The 18,860-nt window shown below is 39.2% G+C and overlaps 1 protein-coding gene across 1 annotated transcript in view; it reads left to right on the forward strand.

Annotated features, from left to right (window-relative positions):
• Positions 1-14,788, forward strand: part of LOC120534677 (zinc finger protein 708-like) — a 90,149-nt gene extending 75,361 nt beyond the window's left edge. The window contains exons 4-7 of the mRNA XM_039762268.1: positions 6,953-6,989; positions 8,468-8,564; positions 8,650-9,101; positions 13,990-14,788. Coding sequence (XP_039618202.1) covers positions 6,953-6,989; positions 8,468-8,564; positions 8,650-9,101; positions 13,990-14,762 — 1,359 coding nt within the window. The 3' untranslated portion in view covers positions 14,763-14,788. The remainder of the gene's footprint in view (positions 1-6,952; positions 6,990-8,467; positions 8,565-8,649; positions 9,102-13,989) is intronic.
• The last annotated feature ends 4,072 nt before the right edge of the window (positions 14,789-18,860 follow it).

An 18,860-nucleotide genomic window follows, 5' to 3' on the forward strand; every position in this document is an offset into this window, starting at 1 on the left:
GTGCGCCATAGGTGTCTTACTTGTCGGCGGCTCAGTGAATCCACGCCCCTTCCGGCGTGCTTTCCATGGTTGTCTTGCCTTAGTGAATTAGACATATATATATATATATATATATATATATATATATATATATATATATATATATATATATATATACATACACACACACACATATATATATATATATATATATATATATATATATATATATATATATATATATATATATATATATATATATATATATATATATAATCAGCATCTTAAAAGACTGAGAGCAGTAAAATCAAAGGGTTACTCCATAGTCTACAGAACCAGTAGGGATGTCCTAGGAAAAGAAAAAAAAAAATACACGTGAAAGTCAAACACTACAAGTGAATTACAAGTTTAAGAAAGGATTGTTTGCAATGTACCTGATTTTTCATTAACATCCAATTTCCACAAGATAATCTTGTAGAAAGCTGGCTGAAAGGAAAAAAAATATAAACGTCACTTGTAATTTAATTGAAGGCTCTGTGCACATCGCGACTCTCAGTCTGACTCGCATATAATTTAGTGGTGCACTGCCCATTGCAGGAAAGTCTTTAACAATTTAGAAATGGCAGGCATCATCTGCACAAAACTACCATGAAATTCTATTAAAAAAATCGCAGATTATTTGGTATTACAATTTAGACACATCACTCCATCATAAGGAACTAAACTGAAAAGAAGAAAAGGTAATATCGTGCATCACTGTAGTCAATCTGAACTTTATCAAAAGCCTGCTTCATGACAGTATAACTGATCAAGGATTTCCTAGATGCTTGTAAAAGTTTTTTTTTTTTTTTACTTCCATGCACAGTCGATGAGTTCTCGTGAAACTTGCCTTGTGGAATTTGAAGAGTTGCCGGTACCGCTGAGTGCCGGTCCACTTCAAGAACTGAATATAAATCAATTACTGCAGCGAAAATGATTATTAATAGAAACGTAAAGGTTCACGGTACAAACATAACCATGCAAAACAAAGTTATTAAAAATATGAAAAAACTGCAACTTTCAAACGTTTTCATTTCGAAGCACACTTACTTCCATTGTCAAAAATGCGAGCAATTAGTTTCGCCGCTTTTTCTTTTGTCTAATGGAGTTTCATCGCCGCAGCTTCATTTTTTTTTTTTTTTTGTCTCCTTTCGTTTAATGGAGTTTCGTCGCTTGGTACAACAGCAGATTATTTTAGAGGAAACTCTATAAGGCGGAACCTCAAAGAGGGATCACGAACTGTGAAACGTTTGGTTGAAGTTACACTTGATAGACAACTTCAAACCTTGATAATTGGACAGGTGAGTTTTTGATTGTCATAAAGTAACAATAATCTCATTCGTTGAAATTCTTATTTAGCCAATACTATCCACTGGCATTTACAGTTATCCCGCCTTCAGATCCGCCCATAATGTGTCCGGTCTGCAGCAATACTCTTCTCGTTTAGCAGGCTCGCGCAGTGCACTGGATATGTGAGGCGGTAGTGCTGCGTTTATTAAAATAATTCGCACATTCGTATAAGAGTATATTTATTTGTTCCGTTTGGTGCTAGTTTTAGATTTTATACATCAATTATGTTGCGGATAAAATAGAGCTTGTGATCAAACGCTTTATAAACAGATTTCCTAACATTAAAGTTTTTTTAACGACTTACAGTTTTATACTGGGATCTGGACCATTACATACTGTCAAGAGTAGTAGGGTGTTGTGCTGTGTTAGCCATTATGAATGTAGAGAAAAGCCAAGCAAAATGACACCTTTTATTGGCTAACTAAAAAGATTACAATATGCAAGCTTTTGAGGCAACTTAGGTCCCTTCTGGATTACGTCTTGTAATAAAAGGACTCATTTTGCATGGCTTTTCTGTACTGTCAAGAGAAAGACAGATTATGTATTAAAGTAAAATAAAATTTTCACACGGATTATACTTTTATAGCAACTACGTCACTTTATAAATGGCTTTTCTAAATATTCATTTTTCGTCTTAATGGGGAACAGGCAGAAAAGGCACACGGAGGCGCGCGTATTCATTTAAACAGCAAGCGTGCGAAAGCGCGTGCACGTAAATGACAGGCAACACAACGTGCGCGTGACGTCAACATGAGCGACGATAACAGAAGTCGGCGCACGCCCAAATAGTAAACTGGGGGCGTTGAACACGACTGCAGTTTCTTTCCTTGAGTGAGCAAACTTTACCAAATTACACAGAGGCAGAAGGTAAGTAATCCGAGTTTAGGTCCGTCACTCTTTGGATGCTGCATTTTTCATTCGCTTCTGTCAGTTTTAACGCGATTTCATTCATAGGCAAGTTGTGACTTGAGGACACTGCTCGACTTAATTTCATTGTGTCGCTCGTGAATTGCCATTCATTTACTTCGGTGTGCACCTCACTGCCCTTCACGTTGTGAATTCCTGTTTCTGTTCAAAGCGCACAGGAGCATCGTCACCGATTCCTGTTCTTTCTATGCCGGATTTTCCTTCAGTCAGGGCTCTCTGTTGACCGCGAAACGCTTTGACTTCGAGAAGAAATGCAGAAATATGCCTGGATTTCTTTTGTTTTATTATTTAAGATAACGCAATAGACACGTTAAAACACAGCTCACTCAGGTGCAGCTCTGGTGTTAAATTAACGTTCATTAAAATAAAAAGAAAACGACTAATCGGATACGTTCAGTATTTTTTCAGTTTAAGGTTTATACTTCACGGTTCAATTGAGTTAATAGCGTTGTATTTTAATTCTTCCAATTTAAGATGAATATCTTAATTTTTTAATTGAAATTTACACAAACACTGACATGAAGATATATTTGTATATAAAATACTGAAAAGAAAAAGAATGAGCATAAAAAATGGAATACTAATACCTTTTAAATTAGGATTAAATTAAATAAAATCAATACATTTACTTGACTGTACGTTTTGGTGGGTCACAAAGTTGGTAGTGTAGTTGAATTCTTTAATAATTGAGTGCATACAAGCTATCCAAATGATGGTGTCTTTGTGCAAAGCTTTGTCTTCTAAAATCATCTGGTATCACAGTTAGTCATATTCTGTTCATCTGAGCTAAACGAGGCATCATCAAAGTTTAATGACATTGACAGCGATCTCTACCTACTCATAATTTTCTTCAAGGCTAACAAAAGAGCAGACAAATGCACAATAAAAAATAAGTGTTCAACATTTTTTGAAAACCCTTTACAAAACACACAAGCATCATTTACTTCAAAGTACCTTATTATTATATTTCTAGTCCATTAGATTAACTGATTTTATGATACTTTTTCATTAGAGAATTTATTATCCATTTTGGGTGGTAGTCTTTTTAATTAAACAGAAAAAAATATCTGGGATAGAGCCATTCAATTTTATATTCTCTTATTAAATGGATATTTAGAACTTTTGAACGAAAGTCCAAATAGGCAATCATATGGTTTTTCCTATCAATTAATATGTGAACCAATCAAACATTAATATTGTACCAAGGATAGTAATCTTGTGCAATGGGTGATATGTTCAGTGTCTCAGAAAAAAAGCTATACAGTAATCCCTCCTCGATCACGGGGGTTGCGTTCCAGACCCCCCCCCGCGATAGGTGAAAATCCGCGAAGTAGAAACCATATGTTTGTATGGTTATTTTTATATATTTTAAGCCCTTATAAACTCTCCCACCCTGTTAACATTATTAGAGCCCTCTAGACATGAAATAACACCCTTTAGTCAAACGTTTAAACTGTGCTCCAGGACAAGACAAAGATGACAGTTCTTTCTCACAATTAAAAGAATGCAAACATATCTTATCTTCAAAAGAGCGCCGTCAGGAGCAGAGAATGTCAGACAGAGCGCTCGCTAAGAAAAGCAAACAGTCAAAAAATCAATACGTGCTTTTAAGTATACAGAAGCACCGCGATAAAGCGGCATTTTGTAGAGGAGCATCCGTGTCCTCTGTGCAAACAGCCCCTCTGCTCACACCCCCTCCGTCAGGCAGAGAGAGTGAGAAAGATAGAGAGAAGCAAACAAGCACCGCGCGGGAAGCATATCTTATATCATTGAGGAGTTTTAGTTAATATGTAATACATGCTCTGATTGGGTAGCTTGTAAGCCATCCGCCAATAGCGTCCCTTGTATGAAATCAACTGGGCAATCAAACTGAGGAAGCATGTAACCTAAATTAAAAGACCCATTGTCCGCAGAAATCGGCGAACCAGCGAAAAATCCGTGATATATATTTAGATGTGCTTACATTTAAAATCCGCGATAGAGTGAAGCCGCGAAAGTCGAAGCGCGATATAGCGAGGGATTACTGTACAGAGAATTATTATGAAGTAAAAGCCAACTCCTCAAAACTTGTTAATGAAGGCCAGACAATTTTATAAATTTTTCAGAAACAATAACCTGCCAGCTTTGCTGAAAATAAAAATGGGTTTGCAATTCCATTTACAGCAAGGATTTTTAAGAAACCTTTTGATTTGGCTAATTTTAATAGTTTGGGTATGGAGAACAGGACGACATAAGTCCTCCTTCTGACATTCTGTTTTAAACACACCCCGTTTAAACTTGAGGTTCATTTTTATATATAAAATCAAGATGCTAAATTGTCCCTAGTGCGTGCTTGGTATGTGTGGGGTGTGTGCGCCCTGCGGTGGGCTGGCACCCTGCCCGGGGATTTTTTCCTGCCTTGCGCCCTATGTTGGCTGGGATTGGCTACAGCAGACCCACTGGACCCTGTGTGAGGATATGACTGCAGACCAATCTGTATACCATTTTTATCTAAACAAATGTTCTCCTGCTGCTGTTATTAATATTATTGAGCGTGGCTGCCTAAGTGTGACTTGCTGTCAACTGACAATTACAAAAATAATCTTTGAAAAAGTATCTCACTTAAATCACTCGCATTGTTTCACTACATGCAATGAAGAAAATGTACAAAAATTTGGAAAACTGTTGGCAGTGCCGGGTGAGAGGATGCACATGCAACAAAACAAAAGTGAAGCCCTGCCTTTTTGTGTGCTCACAACAAACACCAAAAATCTGTGTGGACTGCCGATGTGGACAGTTCTAGAATCAGCCCATCGTGTTCCTCACTGTTTACATACACAATGTGTGAAATATGTAAATCTTGACTGTAGGTTTTTTTTTAACCGCCTATACAGAATGACACTAATGTGTTATTGAATGTGGCAAGCTGATTTAAAAGTGTTGATTTGCTCTTTTTGATTACTAGGGGGCTTTGCCCCCTGCTTGCTTCACTCACCAAACCCCCGGCCTGCACTACACACCAGCCACTTTGCGTCCCTGCCGCTCACTTATGTAGATTTCACTATCATCAAACATCAAATCTTTTAATTCTTGTGGATATGCCTCTTCGCTGGGAAGAAACGCTACTATTCCCAGATGGCAACACGAATTAGATGATCTACAAGTCTCCGACTTAAATTTAAAGCGGAGCAATATCTACATACTTCTGTCATATCATCTATGTCAATATATTTGATCTCTTTTCGCTCATCAGTTATTTCAACTAGTAATAATTTCCGTTTGTTTGTGCTAATGTGATCTTTACTATCCTTTTTTTGAGACTTTCGAAGTTTAGTACTGTCATAACCTCTAACCTGCTCGGCATGTGTATCGCGCCAACGTGTTTGAGCCTCTTTGCGACATTCTACTTTGCCTTCTACTCTTTGTCTTTTATTTCCGACCCCGCTTGGAGCTGAGAGCGCAGGAGCTGTGTCTGACAATAGCATTCACTCGAATGAGAAGTGAGTGGACCATCGTTGTGGTTGTAAATGTTTGAGAACAGGGTGGAACTTATCAGAATCTCTTGGCAAAAAGTTTTGTCTCGTGGGACCTGAAATTATCTCCAAGAAAGTCTCGTCCCAGGATTTCCTTTTGTAATAGAGCGATAGTGAAGCAGTTTTATTGCCAAGCAGCAGCACAACTTTGGATATTTTTTTTGGATAACACTTTAGGTGAAGTAAAGGCAAAAAAGAAACTTTATGACTACAGACAGGCCAGGAATCGGCTAAACATTTCAATAGGAACACAAAAGCAAACTGAAGCTTTAGCTCTCAGCAAAAGAAAAAGACATCTTGCAGGGCTAACTCAGATTCATGCCTCACAGACAAACTTACCTTTTACAACAGATTTGATTAACAAGGACTTGAGTATCAATGATTCCTCTGTTCCTTCAGATTCTGAGGGGGATCTGGCACCAGGCATTTCTTTGCAGAAGCCTCACTCCTCTTCTTCCTTTTCTATCAAGGAATGTGATGCCTGGAAGTTGTTTGCGAGACAGAAGTTCAAAACATCTGCCAGCCCTGACTCAATCTCTAACACCGTTCTAGGCAGCTCGCTCCTCTCATCACTGACATCTTCAACCCATCTCTCGCACAGTGCTCTGCTCCAGATTGCTCTGCGTCTTTGGTTACTTTTCACGTTCCCAAAAAAGGTAAAATTAGCCGCCTCAGTGATTACAGTCATATTTTACTTACGTCAGTTCTAATGGCTAGTTCTAACCCATCTGTAGTCTGTTACTACTCCTCGTCTTGACCAACTTCAGTTTGCATGTCGAGTAAACCGATCGGTGGGCAATGCCATCAACATGGGACTGCAATTTTTGTACTGGGGAATCTAGACTAGGGATCTCCAACACGTCACTCGTGAGCTACCGGTAACTTGCCACCACTTTCCAAGTAGCTCGCCAAAGGGTTAATGAATCCTACATACATTTGAAAACTTGATTAGTCAAATTAGGGGTGGGCGATCTTTCCAAAAAATCATCACGATCCTTTTAACATCCACGGTCTGAATTGCAATCTATCTTTTCAATGTGGCATACACTTAAGAGAATATCCGGACTCAAACTCATCAAGACCTAAGAAACACTTTATTTTAAATATCCAACAAAGTTGAATTCAATTGTTCTCTTGTTCCCTAGCTAAGCAGAGTTAAGGACCACGCCATGAAGCTGACAAGTGAGTGAGGAAGGCCCCTCCCTTCGGCCCTCTGTATGTTTCTCGGATGCGCTCAAATAAATCGGTACCGCAAATGAACTATGATGCATAGCGAAATGAGAGAAGTTGCAGAATCAACCAGGATGTTCAAGCAAATTATAGAAAAAAACCCGATCTAAATCTGTTAAGTAGTTCTCTCGTGAAAAGTGGACAGATATACAGAGAGAGAGAGAGAGACATTGGATTTTCTACATTATATATTAGTAAACCTTCAATATAATGCGCAGTTAAAGTCTCGACAGCATTCTCGGCATTTCTGGAGCTTAGTAGAGCACAGATAACTATAAGAATCTTCACCAGTCTTCAGCTCTGAAAATGTCTGCTTTGTTTGGGTCTCCATACCTCTGTGAGTCTGACATGAATGGCATGAAGTCAAAGTTCAGAACAAGACTGAGAGATGAACACTTAAAGGACTCCATAAGAGTGAACCTAAGTGGCTTCACTCCACCATACACCTCAGTGCCAGTCATTTGACTGACTGAAAAACACATCACACGTGTAACTGAACATGTGAATAAAGTGAATTGGTGACATGGAAAAAATGACAAATGAAGAAGTCATATCTGTGTGTTTGGAATTGTTTTGTTTTGACAGCATTCATGTTTTAACTCAATAGTGTGAGACACTAGAAAATCATACAGAGATACAAAATGCACTTGCAGGTGAACTCAATATTAGTTTGTGATGTTTTAATGCAAAATGTGAGTTATGGACACCAACATTTTGTAAATGTTCAGGCAAAACAAGCTGATTCAGTACTCTGGGGGGGGGGACAACTGATTTAATAAGACACAAATTAATGTTTTGAACTTGGTGGAGGATTTGGCGTGCTGGTAATGCCTTATTGTTTTTCCAAATTTCAGTGAACATTCTTTAAGTTAAACCAGTACATCAAGCAAATCTGACTGCCTGCCATGCAGCATCTCTACCTTTAAACTATATTAATGTCTATCCTAGTAATGGCAGTGCAATGAAGGATGTCATAGGAGCTCAAGTAACGTCAATTAGCTGTTGACGTCTGCAGATGGGAAGTTCACAGTTCAACGGAACAGATCACTAAGAATTATAAGGAGAACAAAGAGTTTTATAAAAATTGTCACCGCAATAAAATATTTTGGTTAGCCCAGCAGATAATGGGGGGAATGGTGGCATTTTTATGATTGGTTTTGGACAGTTACTGGTAAAAAGTCTTTGTCAAAACATATCACCAAGAAACAGAATGTAAACATTATAAATTACATGTTATCATAAGCTAGAAAATCCATTAGTTCATCCTCTTTCTTTTCCTGACTTGCTCTTGTTTCTTAACACAATCCTGAGGCCGTGCTTGTCTAAACAGTCCTCGTCATAACTGATAATACAATTCTGGGACCCCCCAACAAGCCAGCTATTGAATACTGCTGGCCCACGACTCTGGGAAGGTGCTCATTCTCTTCCAGCCTCCTGGAGCTTTATCCACACTTCCACCGAACCCCTCCAGATCCTTTTCAACATAAGAGTAATGGGTTACTGTCAACATGAAGTATCGAACCTGATGTAAACTTGAAGTGAGACAATGTTGTAGAATGAAACTCAAATTTTGTTATATCTTTGATCACGTTACATCCTTTTCTTTCCACAGAGAGACACACAAAGCTGCTGATTACTGTAATGTCTGGATGGATGTGAAAGAAGAAACAAATGAAGCTGACACAAATATCATGGAGATATGGAGCACAAATGTTAAAGGGGAGGACTGTGAATGGGAGTGTGTCCACCCTAAACCGGAGAAGCTGGACATTCTGGATGAGGAATGTGAACTGGGATCAGTGGACATTAAACAAGAGGCAGAAGAGATGTCTGTCACCATTGAGGCACACAGAAATAAAAGTGTGGAGCGGGTCAAGGAAGACGACCTTCATTATGGATGTCAAGATGGAGTGATGGCCGGGTTAGTCTCTTCTCAAAGCAGGCACTGTTCATCTGTCAATGTAAAGCCTGAATCGTTAGAGTCTGACACAGAGATGACTGAGAAAAATCCATCTGTTAGGACTGCAGAAGATAAGCCACCACCTACAAATCATTCTGGTAAAAGTAAGTATAAAATTAGAATACGGGTAAGTTTTAGGAGTGAGGATATGGACTTGAAAAAGTGGTCTTGTGATTTTTATTAATAGCATAGAAAAGTAGCTAAGCTGTAACTTTGTGCAAATGCTTTACACCTTTACAAAAGTACAAGATTTTGGTATACAAAAGTACAGGTGCAAGAAAAAAAGTTTGTCAATCCGGTGAAATTTCTTGGGCTTCTCCTTATACTCCTCCTAATTAGTTTGTCAAATCTTTAGCTGAATTCCAAAAACAGACAAATGCAATTTTCTTAAAATGATACCACGCTCACAACTGGATGACTTCTTGTCAGTTCTGAACACATCTTTTAAATATTAACAGTCCTGTCTGTGACCCCCCCCTGTCTTTACTAACTGGTTGTCCATCCTTTAGCTTCAATGACCTTTTTAATATATATATATATAAATGATTTAGATAGTAATATAAGTAACAAGCTGGTTAAGTTTGCAGATGATACCAAGATAGGTGGATTAACAGATAATTTAGAATCCGTTATATCATTACAGAAGGACTTGGATAGCATACAGGCTTGGGCACATTAGTGGCAGATGAAATTTAATGTCAGTAAATGTAAAGTATTACATATAGGAAGTACAAATGTTAGGTTTGAATACACAATGGGCAGTCGGAAAATCGAGAGTACACCTTATGAGAAGGATTTACGAGTCACAGTGGACTCTAAGCTATTGACTTCCAGACAGTGCTCAGAAACCATTAAGAAGGCTAACAGAATGTCAGGTTATATAGCGCCTTGATGTGTGGAGTACAAGTCACAGGAGATTCTGCTCAAGCTTTATAAGACACTGATGAGGCCTCATCTGGAGTACTGGGTGCAGGTTTGGTCTCCAGGCTACAAAAAGGACATAGCAGCACTAGAAAAGGTCCAGAGAAGAGCGACTAGGCTGATTCCAGGGCTACAGGGGTTGAATTATGAGGAAAGATTGAAAGAGCTGAGCCTTTACAGTTTAAACAAAAGAAGATTAAGAGGAGACATGACTGAAGTGTTTAAAATTAAGAAGGGAATTAGTCCAGTGGATCGAGACTGTGACATTAAAATGAGTTCATCAAGAACACGGGGACACAGTTAGAAACTTAAAGGTAAAATTCACACAAACATTAGGAAGTTTTTCTTTACACAAAGAACGATAGACTCTTGGAATATGTGACCAAGTAGTGTGGTAGACAGTAAGACTTTCAAAACCCGACTTGATCTCCACTAAACATTTCCTGTAGCTGTTGATCAGCTGTGAATGTTAGCTTAATCTTCCTTTCCAAACTTTTTCAGCCCCTTGTTATCACTGCGTTTCCTTTCTTGATGCGCTGTCTTCAGATCAAATCTCTCTTTCTGTAGTTCTGGGCTGTGATAGGCCATTCCACAACACCAGTTTTCTTCTGTTTTAAGCTTTTCGGTTGCTGATTTCTTCCTGTGTTTTGGCTCCTTGTCTTGTTTCATCGACCAGTTTTTATTTAATCTTCCGCCACCCTGACATTCTCCTGTCAGATTTCCTGATAATATTTTGTTTTCGGTGTTCTCTTGATGACAACAAGCTGTCCTGGCCTCGAAGAAGCAAAGTAGCTCCTAACTATGGTATACCTTCCACCTTGACCGTGGTGTTTCACATTTCTGCCAAGGAGTTCTCATTTGTCATCCAGGTGGTATTTTGCAAGCTTGAGATGTGCAGTGATGTTTGTTTAGAGAACAGTATTTTCTTGGGTTTGTCCTTTTAATTACCACCCAAATAAAGTTCAGGAGATTTTTGCAGGTCCTTTGCTCTTCTTCTCTCGGTCCTTTTTTCACTTCTGCTCTCCTGCAGCGATCCCCACAGTAGTAAATTTCCTCTATTTGTAGAAAGCTTTTCTTCCGATAGACTGACTGAGTCTCAGGCCTTTATGCATCACTCCAACTCTTCTTCTAATGTCCTATAACGTTTTTTGAACAGATCCTTTTTGAGATGAGCTGACTGGCTGTACCTAAAGTTTTGCTGCATTCTGTTAAGTCAGATGTTGGCACTCGATCTGAACCGGGTTGACCGCGTTTCAATAAAACATTTTGAAAATCAATATGCATGTGTCCAGGAAACCCTTTGAATAATAACCACACACAACGCAGTATTTTGCATATCCAAACAGCATATCATCATGTCTGGATAGAAATTGGACAGTACTGGGGGGACAACTGATTTAATAAGACACAAATAGCCAGAGGTGCTAGTAAACAGTGCAATATTACAGCAGTTCACTAAAGTTTGTGGTGTACTTCACCATTTTGTCATAATATGAAGTCAGACAAACAAGTTTCCAAGTTAAAAATCTGACTTTAGGGGGTGTTCCTGTTGAAAATTCCAACTAGGAACTTGGAATTTCCCACTTTAAATGGAACACAGCATCTGTGTTCTTTTTATATGGAGCTGGACATCTCCATGTCACACCTCCTGTCTCATCTCATTGGTTAAACACCTGATAACAATGAGCTTCTAGAGAGATCATTAGCATTGAGGGTCACACAGGGTCAGCACTGACGGTCCAACTGTTTGTGGGTTATGACTTGCAAGTTAATTATGTTTGTCTGTTGTGTGACAAGAACGACACCTAGACATTCGTAAAAGTGTGGGGCAGCCACCTGTATAATGTTCTCTGGCTGCAAAAAGACTTTTAGTAGAACAGAGTATTGTTTACTCGACCGAGTCGAAAACAGAACTGATGAATAAAGACAAAAATGGAGGCTTTAAAAGCCAGTGAAGGAAGTGATATCATCTGAGGCGGGACGGGAAATTACGTCATCCGAGGCACCGGAACCCTTTGGGATCTCCCGAAAATGGTCTTCAAGGGATCGAGAGAGACAGTTCGTGCACGCTGCCGCCCCCTGGTCAGACATGGAATTGCCATTATTCAAGCCCTTTGGTTGACTCCTACTCGCACGAGTGTGACAGTTGTTATGATGCAGCTAAACATCAGACCTCATGGTCAGGAGGGGGCTTCACAAACAAAGGGTTCACCACTTCTTATATACGGTATGCAAACTGCATTACAGTTCAGTACATTCTAATAAAGAGATTTTAAACATCACATTCGCAAAACCATTTAAATACAGTACATGTCAATGTTTGTAGACCCGCCCTGAATTTGCGAGTTTGAAATCGGACGTGAAGAGGCATTCCAGTTGAAAATTCTGACTTCCCTCTTAAGATGGAACACAGCATATTTAATCAGCCATCTCCGAGCCACTCCTTCAGTCTCGATACCCGATCTCGGTGTTTTTCCAGAGAGGTCGTCAGCATTAAGGGTCACGTGTGGAGAGCATTGACAGTCCAACGGTTTCTATGTTACGACTTTTAAGTTGATTGTGTTTGTCTGTTATTATGATGCAGCTGAAGATCAGACCACATTTTAGATAACAAAGTTCTATTTGTCTTTAATTTGGCCTCTTTTAAATGTGTATAAATGAATCTGTCATATGTTATTCCATTTTAAGTGATTATTTTCTGCTTCTTATTTATTCATAAAACAAGAATGAAAGATGAAGGGATGCAGTTGCCACATCTATGTGTTTAAACGGAACGTTTATACAACTATTACAGCTATTGCAACAATAAGACAACCAAAACATCAAAGGATAAATGTGTTATTTTGCAAGTCAAAGTTATTTCTTCATAATCTTGGTAATCATTAACTTGCCACATAAAGTTTTGTTCTAAAGTAAAGCATTTTTGTTTTATAAATTGTAAAAATCCCTTGACTGTTCTTGCAGGTTATAATGGGATTATCGGACACAGCAAGTCCATAGTGAATAAAAAAGCCTTTACAACTTACCTAATATAAGGGGGGACCCAAAAGAAATGAGACTGGCCTCCATGTGGCTGGATGGTGAGTGGAGGGGGTTGGATGAAGTTCAGTGCTTGTTCTCTCATTCCTCGCCAGTGAGTAGCCAGGTCGGATGCCTCTGTGAAACGATCTCACGTGTCACGCAGTTATTGTTTTTTTAGAAGCTGTTCTCGCAACCCTGTCGAAATTGTGATGTCGAATTTCACGGAACACAGACCCTGGATAGCGTCCATGTCTCGCAACCATAAAGCAAGACAGGAAGCACCAGGACTCTAAAGACTTGGACCTTTGTTCTTTTCCAAAGATATCATGAGCGCTACACACTCCTTTTCTGTGACCTCAATGACTTCACCGTGTCTGTTTCTTCCTTCACTGGTTTCGCATCCTTGACAATCCACAGATGCAAACAGACACAAATGTCTGATTCTGGGTTTTCTCCCAGACCCCTTCATCCCCTGCATGCCTGTGCAAGGGGATTCCTCTGTTTTTGTTTGCTGATATAAATAAACCATTCTGATATACTGTATGTTCTGGAGTCAAGTGCCTTTTTATAAAGTGTGGAGAAGTTTCAGGGCACATTCTGATGATTAAAAGTGCATTTCACATTCTCGGCATGGCAGGCTATAAATGAAATTCCCTTCAATTTCATGATAACTGAAGACTTCCAAGTTTTACTTAAATTTATTGAATACAATAAGAACAACATATAGTTTTGAATCATTTTTAAAGAGTATGATGATACAGTTCCATAATATAATTAAGAAAATTACACCATGAATCTTCTCACTTGGGTCATTCACACGTGATCAGCATATTTTCTTGTTTAAACTTTGTGGTTCCAGTGATTGTCCTTATGTGGTGAGGAGTAGTTCATTTTCCCAGCTGTATAACAAGTCAAGTATCATTCCAAGTGCAAATCAATTATTGTTATTCAGCATTTATTTAATTTTGTGATTTAAAGTGACAAATTGGCAAAGGATTGAAAAAGGTTTTTTTTTTTTTTTTGTCTTTTTTCTTTTTAAACTTTGTACAGGTGACAAACCTCACTGCTGTTCTGAATGTGGCAAACAATTCCATCAGAAGACCTCTCTTCAGAGCCACAAAAGAATTCACACAGGAGAGAAACCCTTTTGCTGTTTGGAATGTGGTAAACGATTCTGTGACAAGAGTACTCTACAGAGACACACGAGAATTCACACTAGAGACAATCCATACTGCTGTTTGGAATGTGGCAAAGGATTCTCATGTGCTACCCATCTTCAGCGCCACAAAAGAGTTCACACAGGAGAGAAGCCGTATTCCTGTTTGGAATGTGGCCAGAAATTCTCTGATAAGAGAACTCTTCAAGGCCACAAAAGAATTCACACTGGAGAGAAGCCTTATTGCTGCTCAGAATGTGGCAAAGCATTCTCACGTACCACCCATCTTCAGAGCCACAAAAGAATTCACACCGGAGAGAAACCATACTGCTGTTCAGAATGTGGCAAATGTTTCTCACGTACCACCCATCTTCAAAGCCACAAAAGAATTCACACAGGAGAGAAGCCATATTGTTGTTTGGAATGTGGCAAACGATTCTGTGACCCGAGTGGTCTTCGTAGCCACACAAGTGTTCACACTGGAAAGAAGCCATATTCCTGTTCAGAATGTGGCAAACATTTTCGTGACAGGAGTGGTCTTCAGAGACATGCTGGAGTTCACACCGGAGAGAAGCCATATTGCTGCTTGGAATGTGGCAAACAATTCCGTGACAGGAGTGGTCTGCAAAGACATATTGGAATTCACACTGGAAGAAATTCAGTCTGAGATGTGGCAAATGTGGAAAAAAAAAAGCAAACAGATAGTGCCTGTTGTTCTAGGATCAACAAGACTAATAAAGAAAAACTTTCAGGGCCATCTTGACACACTGCCAGTTGCAATAACTTCTAATTAACTGTAAAGATAAAACTTATTAGGAACAATGAAGGTTCTATGACAAGCCCTCACGGCAAACTTGAGAGTGAGAAATTAAACCATACAGTTAGACTATCCTGACTAAAGAGTGAGGTTCACTCCTGTTTTGATAGAAAGCACACCAAGAACATTTGGGAATATTAAATGAGAGAGCCCCCTGTGTGTGGCTGGGTTGAATTACAAGAAAGCCTTTGACAGTGTGCCACACTTATGGATACTCAAATGTTTGGAAATGTACAAAACCCACCCTGCTCTCAATAAAGTTCATTTCCACCACTATGAACTACTGGTAGATAATCTTGCAACTCCAACACAACAAAAGATCAATTAAAATTCAAAATACATAAAAAATCAAAAATGTTATATCCCAGGGAGACTCACTTTCACCCTTACTGTTCTGTCAAGAATTCAATCCATTACGTACACTTCTCACTATCCTCAGTCACAGATTTAAAATCAGCACCTGGAAGCAGCCTAGCATCTCTTGTTTGTTAGTAATTTAAAGCTGTTCAGCCTCAGTCTTACAGCTCTGGTATCATAGGCTGGCCACAGAACAATTTACAGAGACTGGACATAAAAACATGGAAATGTTGCAATGAACATCAGTTAATGTACAAGAATCAATGCATCCCAAGGTTATACATTCCTAGATCTGAAATAGGCCTGGGGCTGAATGAAAATAGATTTCTTGTACAGAGCTACAATCATCGGACTGCAGACCTGCAACCTGTACTCGACAGACCACCGTGTCCAGAAGTTACAACAAGCCCCAATCAACCTCATTTATTAAACTTTGCCAAACATTTCGAAGAAATGAGACGCCCCCCCACCTTGTACGCAAACAACAGTAGTGCAGCTGGCTGGACAAGAAAAAAAAGTGTAGCAAAGGCTTGACCAACGGTAGAGGGAGGGCAATTGGAAAGACAGATATAACGGAAAATATGTAGACCTCTTGCACCAGTCCCATGACAATCAAGAGCTAAAACCTGGCTAGCTTAGAAGCAGTGAGTTAAAACAAAGGGACATGCACCTAATAACGGCTGCACAGAGCAGTGGCCTGCACACAAGATGGTTCATGGCAATGACGGAGAAGAATGAGAAAACAGACAAGTGCAGATTCTACCAGTTGGGGATGGAAACAGTCACTCATCTGGTTGACGGCTGCGAGGTGCTGATGGCAGAAGGCTTATTATACACACAAAGACACTATAAAGTTGCCAGACTACTTCACTGGAAAATATTCAAAAAATACTACTTACCAGTACCACCCATAACCGAAAATAAGAGTGTTAGGACAGTGGAAAAATACTTTTAGAGTAACATGGCATTCATCTTAAAGAAATAGCATAAAGGGTTAATAAATGTCAGAAACCTGTTCAGGCACACCAGGAAACCAGATAAAGGTCAAGTTTTGGGCTCCAGGCTACATAAAGGATAGGGCAGCGCTAGAAAAGGTCCAGAGAAGAGCGACTAGGCTCATTCCAGTGCTACAGGGGATGAATTATGTGGAAAGATTAAAACAGCTGAGCCTTTACCGTTTAAGCAAAAGAAGATCAAGAGGTGACATGACTGAAGTGTTTAAAATTATGAAGGGAATTAGTACAGTGGATCAAGACTTGTATTTTAAAATGAGTTCATCAAGAACACGGGGACACAGTTGGAAACTTGTTAAGGGTAAATTTCGCACAAACATTAGGAAGTTTTTCTTTACACAAAGAACGATAGACACTTGGAATAAGCGACCAAGTAGTGTGGTAGACAGTAAGATGTTTGACTTTCAAAACTCGACCTGATGTTATTTTGGAAGAAATAAGTGGATAGGACTGGCGAGCTTTGTTGGGCTGAATGGCTTGCTCTCGTCTCGAGTGTTCTAATGTTCTAAAGTCAACAACAAAACGTACACTGAAATATAAGAACTGGTTTAGGAAAAATACTGAGATGGTCAAGTAAATACAGAATGTATCAGAAGAAAGATTGATGTAATATACAAAATGTACTGAAGGAGGACTAAGAAATCAGCAGATGTCCTATAAACAACGAGAATGGACAGTCGTTATATGCACAGACATTTTAAGGGTGGTGGCACAACTCAAAGGTATAAGAAGAATCAGAATATAATATAACAGACTTTTATCTTCTTATTTAATACGCTACCATGGCTGTCCATTTGTCTGTCCGGGATTTTAAATCACCTGTAGCTCGCAAACTGTTTGACCAATCGACCTGAAATTTGGTACGCATATACTAAGTGACATCTACTGTCTGCTTTATTTTTTTTTATTATTGTAGAATCAACTCTCTGCAGTGACCAGCAGGGCTGCCGTGCCGTGCATTCGTACGGGCGCCATTCTCATCCCTACCACCTTCGCTGTCACTTCCCCTACCACTTAATATCTTAAATCATTCTTGAGGCAGATTGAAGACTTAAAGTGAAAAATTAAGGAAAAAGTACTAAGTAATTGCAACACAAAAACAGACTTAACCAGTATTAATGAGTAAAGAAGCCGACAAGAGAAGAAACGAGCCGCTAGGATGGAGAAAAGAAGAGCTGCTCCGGAAGCAGCAAGTGCATCAACCTCTGAGCAAACGAATGGTAAACATAAAGAGAAAGAGGATGAAAACTAGGAATAATCACGTTATCGTGCTGTGCACCGTTACTGGTTTTATATAAATCATTTGGGTGTAAACCAATAAACTAACCAGAGTGAAGTGTAAGCATTGATTGACACTGTATGTAAATTCAATAGTTTATAAACTGAACCTCTATTCATTGTTTCTCTGACCAGGCTGTAACAGACTGCTTATGAAGAATGCTCCCTCCAAGGCATTTGGCTGAGGAGTAATTAAAATATACCATGAAGAGTTTTTCTCCTGTCTGATTACTGAATTGTCCTGTTAGGGGACGTTTCTTTCTTTGATAAGATGTTAAATTTCTACCACAGGACATACCAATGCCAATGGATAACAACACAGATGCGAGGAAACCAGACATAGTTGTCAAAGAAGGGCAGCCTATTAAAGCTTGGATCAATGAAGTCTCAGTCCCAAGTGATTACTCCATACTCTGAATGGACTCCTTCCAGGAAGCCCTGCCTTATATGGAGTGTGAACCGGAAGGGGCGGAGTCAGTTGCCCTCACAGGGCATTTCTTGAAACTGTGGAGAGAGAAGGAGATGACACTGTTAGCAGTATCATGAGGGGACCATCATCATCATCAAGCCCTTCCGTGAGAATCCTAAATCCAAAGAGGACTGTTTCATTTATGTTAGGTAGAATGCCCAGAGGGGACTGGGTGGTCTCATGGTCTGGAATCCCTACAGATTTTATTTTTCTCCAGCCGTCTGGAGATTTTTGTTTTTCTGTCCCCCCTGGCCATTGAACCTTACTCCTATTCGATGTTAATTAATGTTGATTTATTTTGTTTTATAATTGTGTCTTTCATTTTTCTATTCTTTAATATGTAAAGCACTTTGAGCTACTGTTTGTATGAAAATGTGCTATATAAATAAATGTTGTTGTTGTTGTTGTTGTTCTCATCCTGATGGGTAATTACATATAGAGCCTGTAAGGAGACCCTCCAAAACGCAGGCATGTCAGGGTCTAAGTGAAATTGACTATACATACAGATTAGCAATAATTGGACTCCAGACTTACCCTATGAACTCCAAGTACCCAAATGTACAAAAAAAAATTACATTAAAAATTCAAACTATAATAAAAGTGAAAAAGTGAAGGAATGACTCCGACCTTGTGCCCAGATGGACACAGCGCAACACACTAAGAAACGGAAACAAGAATTCAAGCAGTGGAGAAGAAACAAGACAATCAAAACTGTGGGAAATATCAAGACTTTTCCTATGAATGGCACTGAAGAGGTGAACTCTGACCAAAAGATGTGTGCCTAGTCATGGTTGCTCACAAGTTGGTCAAGAGCATCAACAGAAAGTGAAT

This window comes from Polypterus senegalus, chromosome 8 (genome assembly GCF_016835505.1).
Source record: "Polypterus senegalus isolate Bchr_013 chromosome 8, ASM1683550v1, whole genome shotgun sequence".
Lineage (NCBI taxonomy): Eukaryota > Metazoa > Chordata > Cladistia > Polypteriformes > Polypteridae > Polypterus > Polypterus senegalus.